We start from the raw sequence: 7,557 nt of genomic DNA, 5'->3' as shown, positions 1-7,557 counted from the left end.
CAATATTCATATATACTTAGATATTTTTTTAAAGACTTTAAAGAGATGTTAGTAAGAAGGTCGCTGGTTTAACCTATCAGAACTCTTGTGTGCCTTAGAGATTATATTTCCTCTCTTCCATTTAATACCATGTTCAAGAAGCATTGCGTTAGCGTTTAGCAGGGAAAAGAGACTCAGATTATGATGTAGCGATGGCGTTAACAGGAAGCAGAGAGTAGTTCAGCCAAGTCTTCCAGGAAGAGAAACCACCTGTATTCCTAACTTTACGGTTGGAAGGCACCGTAAATCAGTTGATGCAGGCTGCGGCCACGCGCAGCGCGACTTCGCCTCTGCGGCCGGCGAGCGGTCATTGCGGCGCAGCGTGCGTCCCACGTGCGCTCAGTGAGCGAGGGGCTCGGCGGGAGACGCGGGGCACAGGCGGTCCTGGGGGCTGGCGACGCGCAAACGCCCTGACCGCGCTCCATGAAGAAGATGCTGACTGCGGCTGTCTCTCGCGTGCTGTCTGGCGTCACCCAGAAGCCAGCCAGCAGAGTGCTTGCGGCCTCCTGTAAATATTCAAACAATGCTACCTTTGAGATTAAGAAATGTGATCTTTATCGGTTGGAAGAGGGTCCGCCCGTCACCACCGTGCTCACCCGGGAGGATGGACTCAAATACTACAAGATGATGCAGACGGTTCGTCGAATGGAACTGAAGGCAGATCAGTTGTATAAACAGAAATTTATTCGTGGTTTCTGTCACTTGTGTGATGGTCAGGAAGCTTGTTGTGTGGGTCTTGAGGCTGGGATAAATCCCACGGATCACGTCATTACGTCCTATCGGGCTCACGGCTTCAGTTATACGCGGGGACTTACTGTCCGATCAATTCTGGCAGAGCTGACAGGACGAAGAGGTGGTTGTGCTAAAGGAAAAGGAGGGTCCATGCATATGTATGCCAAGAACTTCTATGGGGGCAATGGCATTGTCGGCGCTCAGGGACCACTGGGAGCCGGTGTTGCTCTGGCCTGTAAATACGAGGGGAACAACGAGGTGTGTTTGACTCTGTATGGCGATGGCGCTGCTAATCAGGGTCAGATATCTGAAGCTTACAATATGGCGGCTTTGTGGAATTTACCTTGCATTTTCATCTGTGAGAATAACCGCTATGGAATGGGAACATCTGTGGAGAGAGCCGCAGCCAACACTGATTACTACAAGAGAGGCAATTTTATCCCTGGTCTAAGAGTAGATGGAATGGATATTCTATGTGTTCGCGAGGCAACTAAGTTTGCAGCTGACTATTGTAGATCTGGAAAGGGGCCCATACTGTTGGAGCTGCTGACATACCGTTATCATGGACACAGTATGAGTGATCCTGGAATCAGTTACCGTACACGAGAAGAAATTCAGAGTGTAAGAAGTAAGAGTGATCCTATTATGCTTCTCAAGGATAAAATGGTAAACAACAAGCTTGCCAGTGTTGAAGAATTGAAGGAAATTGATGTTGAAGTGAGGAAAGAAATTGATGATGCAGCTCAATTTGCTATGACTGATCCGGAACCACCTTTGGAAGAATTAGGCCATCACATCTACAGCAGTAATCCACCTTTTGATATTCGTGGTGCAAATCAGTGGATCAAGTTTCAGTCAATCAGTTAAAAGGAGAATATATTCCTGGCAACTTTAAGAAGCTATGTACCCAATTTTGTTGAGGAATAAACCCATAAAACAAAAGTCTTTTAAACTTTTATTAAAGGGATTTGAGATAACTAAGATCTTATAGAAAGAGATTAAAAGAGATCATAGAAGGATAGACACTTGACTAAAAGGGATATTGCATTCAATTGTATTGAACTAAAAGATACTATTTAGTTAATCATTCAGTATTATTAAAAGATAAACTGAGCCACATTAAATTTTTCGAGAGTTTATTTGAGCATACATCAATCAGAATCAGGCAGCCCCAACCAAAGGTAGTGTGTTCCAACAATAGGAGCTGGGGGACAGGTTTATAGAGAAGCAGAGCAAGGAAATTATTTGATTGGTGATAGCTTAGTTGCCTTATTTGGGAAAGCCTAGCTGGCTGTGTGTGATTGGTGGTTCTTAAATTTCATTTACTTAGATTTGAGGGCATTGACTCTGGGTTACTTTTTGGTTTGCTTACATAGGCCTTGCAGGCCTTAGAACCACCTTAGTCTGATTGCCTCTTTAATTATTTAAACGGTGTGGATATCTTAAGGATTATTTTAAATTTATACAAGTGTAAAATAGGAAAAACAGAGAAAGGATTATTTAACTTCTCAGGTTATTTCCTATAATAGTTTTGTTTTTAGCTTTATATTATATAATTTTAGTAAATAGTCTGATTTAAAAGAAAAATACTTCTATTCCTGCTCCACCCTGCCAGAGGTTTAAGTGTAAAGTTGCTATTCTGAAGTAGAGAGGTAATTTCAAACCACACCAAATAGCAGGACCCCTACTGCAATGCCATTTAAAATAGTTTATCTAAATCAACCAATAGCACACCCTACTAAATAGTATGCATCTGCAAGTATATATGCATAAATATTTAATATTGATGCTAGAATCAGTTAGCAATGACTATTTTTCCAAATAAAACATGGTATTTAACAGAGCAGGGGGAAATATGTTAAGGTAACTTTTTCATGTACTTAATTGCAGTATTTTTAGTGTATTAATTTGAAGTAAAAATGTAAGCAAAGTTAAAAATCTAAGGGAAAACTGCATTTTGCTGTACCCTTCAAGTTAATGTTACAGTTCATTTATACTATTATTCTGTATTTTAAAGAACTCAGTACATTTCAGACTGAAAAATAAATGAAAAAATATGGTGGCACCAAAGAAATTAGGCAGAAGAGGTGATATTAATAAAAAATTGCAAGTAAAATCTGCCTTGGTCAGTACTGAACATTCACAGGTAACTTTTACCAAGAGAAAATTGAACTTGGATCATACAGGTTTGGTTTTCTCTACAATAGTCCACTACCATGTCAGTTAGCAAGAGATGATGGTGAAAACATCATTACTTGGTTATATTTAACTAATATCCTAGAGTCCTATTGAGCGTGATGTTTGGCATATCTTCCTCCTTTGAGATAGACTCACTGAAATCAGAATTTGCCTGTGATTTAAGATAGTTTGTAGACAATGCCAAAATAATCAGTTGTTAAATGTCAAAATCCATCACACACAAAAAAAATTCTAACTGTGTATGATAATGGCTGTTTAACTAGATTTACTGTGGTTATCATTTAATCATATATGCAGATGTTGAACATTATGTTGTATACCTGAAAATAATATCCTATTATGTGTCAGTTATATCTCAATTTTTTTCAGAAAGGTTAAAACCTTTTATTTACAGCTTCTACTTCTACAAAGAAAAGTGTAGATACTTTCTAAGAACGCTAACAAAAAACCACAATTTTAGCAGCCTGAGAGTACATGAACATATGAACATACATGTGGTGGCTTAATCTCCAAACCTTCAATTAAGCAAGTTTTAAAAAGTAAGCCTAATCATTCTACATTCAGAAATCAGAGATAAGCATTGATTTGTTTATAAATCAGTGATATTGCTAGGTAGTGTGTTTTGGTTATGCAGCTTCAGTCCACGTATATCTTGACTGAATCCCTTTCATTAAAAAAGTAATTCTTCAGATGGTCAAAATAATCACATCCTTTGAATGACAAGTCTTCTACCTTTTATTTATTTTGACATCTTATAATTCCATAAACTTGCAAGTGAAAGATAAAATGCTCAAAGCTATTTTCTTTTTGTCTTTAAACTAGAATCTATTGTTATCCAAAACTCCATTTTGTAGATAAAGTAGCACATCTTTGCAACTTCTATTGCACTAAATATTAAAGGTTAAAAACACAAAAAAGAAACATTTGGTTTTGGAAACACTGCCAATAGCCTAATACAGTACTCTGGTAAATAAACAAAATGGCTCAGAGCAACATGGGCTTCCCAGGTGGTGCTAGCAGTAAAGAACCTGCCTCCCAATGCAGGAGATATAAGAGACTTGGGTTCAATCCTTGGGTCAGGAAGATCCCGTGGAGGAGGAAATGGCAACCCACTCCAGTATTCTTACCTGGAGAATCCCATGGACAGGTTGCTTAGCGGGCTACAGTCCATGGGGTCACAGAGTTGGATACGACTCTGCAACTAAGCACTAGCACTCATAGTAAAACAATCTGAAGAAGAAATATCCTGGAATAAACAAACTATGAACATCAGGAAATGATCATGTTTCTCCCCATCTAGCTCCAAGGTGAGACTTGCTAAGTTTATGAGTCATGATCCCATGGAGGTCTTAGGTATCTCCAGACTGAAGTGAGAACAAGTATAGTGCTGGAAAAAAGTCCAGTCTTACTATAGCAGAATAAAAAGATACATTTATCACAATATACATAATCAAATCCCATTAAGGCAAAGAGTTTTGAATGTTTTCTATATTAAAAAATCTATAGACATTTGTGGGTACAGTCATGATTGTAATTTAATCATATCACTGGTTGCACATAATTCTGTAAGGATGCAAAAAAAAAAAAGTACAAACAAAAAATCCTGTTGTTTTGATTTACGTCAAGCAATAAATTTATAATAATAGTTTAGTTATCAAGATGTGAATCAGAGGGGTGTAGAAATCCAGCAGTTGGATTCTATTTCCTGTCTAAAGTATTATGCTCCTTAGACTATTTCATCCATATTTTAGAAGATATACCCCATGATGGCCATAAAACTTAAACTGTCACAACAATGCTGGAATATCTGAGAGAAGAAAGATTTCCTAGTGATACCTCTGTAAAGGTAAGCGACAGTATGCGTATCTGTGGGATAGGATGAGAAAGGAAGGAGGTTAAGTGGATAAAAGAAATATTTAGAATGTTAGAATTATTTCTTTTAAATTGATATGTCAGTATACAAAAAAACAGTACATGTTAGTGAAATTTAATCTGATATTTTGTGAGAAAGCTAGTTTTAAAAATGTGAAATATAAGTCATATGCCATAAAATTGATCCTTTTAAAAGTGTACAATTCAGTGGCTTTTAGTACATTCACAGAGTTGTGTAACCATTACCACTGTCTAACTCCAGAACATTTTATCACCCCAAAGAGATAACCCACATCCATTATCAGTCATTTCCAGTTTCTATTCATCCTCTGGAAAGGCCAGGTCCGCTTGCTGCCTGTGGATTTGCCTCTTTTGGACATTTCCTGTAAATCATACCACACGTGCTCTGCTTTCTTTGTCTTCTTCCACTTAGCATAATGTTTACATTTTGCTATGGCACATATCAGTACTATAATATATTCCTCCCATTGAGAAGTGGGATCTGTGTTCCTTCCTCTTCAGTGTGGCAGGCTTATGGATGCTCGGCCTAATAGCACAGCAGAAATGATGCTGTGCAGTGTCAGGGTCCAAGACATAAGAATCAAGCAGGTTTTGCTTCATATCTCTTGGAACCTCTCTCCAGGAGTTATGATTCTCCATTTAAGAAGTTCAAATACACTGAGAACCTCCTGCGAGAGACTGATTGCTAGTCCCAGCTGAGCTCAGCCTTCAGCCCAACCTACAAAGACAACAGATATGTGAGTGAAGGTCTTCTTGGTCCCTCCAGATAGCCCATTTGCCAGCTGAAAGACAACAATGTCTTGAGGAACACTGGGATCACTAGTCAAACTCTGCCCAGATTCTGAATGTACAGAAGCACAAGAAAAACAACATGGTTTCTTTAAACAGTCTGTTGAGGTACTTTGTTACACAGCAATAGAATCAGCAGAAATGAAAATTATATTCAGTTCAGTTCAGTCACTCAGTTGTGTCCGACTCTTTGCAACACCACAGACTGCAGCACGCCAGGCCTCCCTGTTCATCACCAACTCCCTGAGTTTACTCAAACTCATGTACATTGAGTCGGTGATGCCATCCAACCATCTTATCCTCAGTCATCCCCTTCTCCTCCCGCCTTTAATCTTTCCTAGCATCAGGGTCTTTTCCAATGAGTCAGTTCTTTGCATCAGGTGGCCAAAGTATTGGAGTTTCTGCCCTTCCAATGAATATTCAGGACTGATTTCCTTTAGGATGGACTGGTTGGATTTCCTTGCAGTCCAAAAGACTCTGAAGAGTCTCCTCCAATGCTACAGTTCAAAAGCATCAATTCTTCAGCCTCAGTTTTCTTTATGGTCCAACTCTCATATCCATACATGACTGGAAAACCATAGCTTTGACTAGACAGACTTTGTTGGCAAAGTAACATCTCTGCTTTTTAATATGCTATCTAGGTTGGTCATAGGTTTTCTTCCAAGGAGCAAGCATCTTTTAATTTCATGGCTGTAGTCACCATCTGCATTGATTTTGGAGCCCCCCCCCCCCAAAATAAAGTCTGCCACTGTTTCCATTGTTTCCCCATCTATTTGCCATGAAGTGATGGGACCAGATGCCATGATCTTAGTTTTCTGAATGTTGAGTTTTAAGCCAAATTTTTCACTCTCCTCTTTCACTTTCATCAAGAGGCTCTTTAGTTCTTCTTTGCTTTCTGCCATAAAGGTGGTGTCATCTGCATATCTGAGATTATTGATATTTCTCCCGGCAATCTTGATTCCAGCTTGTGCTTCCTCCAGCCCAGCATTTCTCATGATGTACTCTGCATATAAGTTAAATAAGCAGGGTGACAATACACAGCCTTGGTGTACTCCTTTCCCAATTTGGAACCAGTCTGTTGTTCTATGTCCTGTTTTAACTGTTGCTTTTTGACCTGCATACAGATTTCTCAGGAGGCAGGGAATGTGGTCTGGTATTCCCATTTCTTTAAGAATTCTCCACAATTTGTTGTGATCCGCACAGTCAAAGGCTTTGGCATAATCAATAAAGCAGAAGTAGATGTTTTTCTGGAACTCTCTTGCTTTTTCTATGATCCAACAGATGTTGGCAATTTGATCTCTGGTTCCTTTTCCTTTTCTAAATCCAGCTTGAACATCTGGATGTTCATGGTTCATGTACTGTTGAAGCCTGGCTTGGAGATTTTTGACCATTACTTTTCTAGTGTGTGAGGTGAATGCATTTGTGTGGTAGTTTGCTTATTATTATTATATTGCTTAGTCCAATTCAGGTGTGTCTGAGAACAGGTAAGGATTAGTAAACCAAGTCAGAATAAAAAAAGTCCGTAGAATATATTAGTGCAGAGTTTCACAATTTAGAAGGAGCAAAAGAAATGGTATGAGTCTTCAATAGAAATAAAGTCTAGGAACAAAATTATTAATACAACTGCTCAACATATATTTTCCACCATCAAGGGTAGTTTTTAGACGAACTAAAGTATAACATTGGGTTTTGAGGATTTTACAGTAAAATATTGTCAACCTTTGTTCAATAAACACACTGCACTGAACCTGAAATTTCATCGACTGAGGTTGTCTAGAGTTCAGAAGGAAGTTTTCTGTTGATTTGTGAGTAGTAGGCCTTGATAAGTCAAAGCCAGCACTTGAAATGCCAAAGCAATATGTGAGGTAGTTGTTATGAGTTCACAGCTATTCATGATGAGTCTAC

General features: G+C 38.7%; 1 protein-coding gene across 2 annotated transcripts; it reads left to right on the top strand.

The window, feature by feature from the left end:
* The first annotated feature begins 462 nt into the window (after positions 1-462).
* PDHA2 (pyruvate dehydrogenase E1 subunit alpha 2) lies at positions 463-1,638 on the top strand. 2 transcript variants are annotated; one of them, XM_061164743.1, is made up of 2 exons: positions 463-991; positions 1,085-1,638. In XM_061164743.1, exons 1-2 carry the CDS (start codon positions 463-465, stop codon positions 1,636-1,638), a joined length of 1,083 nt encoding a protein of 360 aa, XP_061020726.1. The 2 variants fall into 2 exon arrangements, with proteins under 2 accessions (XP_061020726.1, XP_061020725.1); XM_061164742.1 differs by having other exon boundaries at positions 463-1,638.
* The last annotated feature ends 5,919 nt before the right edge of the window (positions 1,639-7,557 follow it).

Source organism: Dama dama, chromosome 17 (assembly GCF_033118175.1).
Source record: "Dama dama isolate Ldn47 chromosome 17, ASM3311817v1, whole genome shotgun sequence".
NCBI classification, from domain to species: Eukaryota; Metazoa; Chordata; class Mammalia; order Artiodactyla; family Cervidae; genus Dama; species Dama dama.
The sequence above is the reverse complement of the archived record's forward strand: the minus strand, read 5'-3'. Positions and strand labels throughout refer to the sequence as shown.

What these genes read in the sequence shown, in the direction of transcription:
- PDHA2 (XM_061164742.1), top strand. Translation starts at nt 463, where the DNA reads ATGAAGAAGATGCTGACTGCGGCTGTCTCTCGCGTGCTGTCTGGCGTC.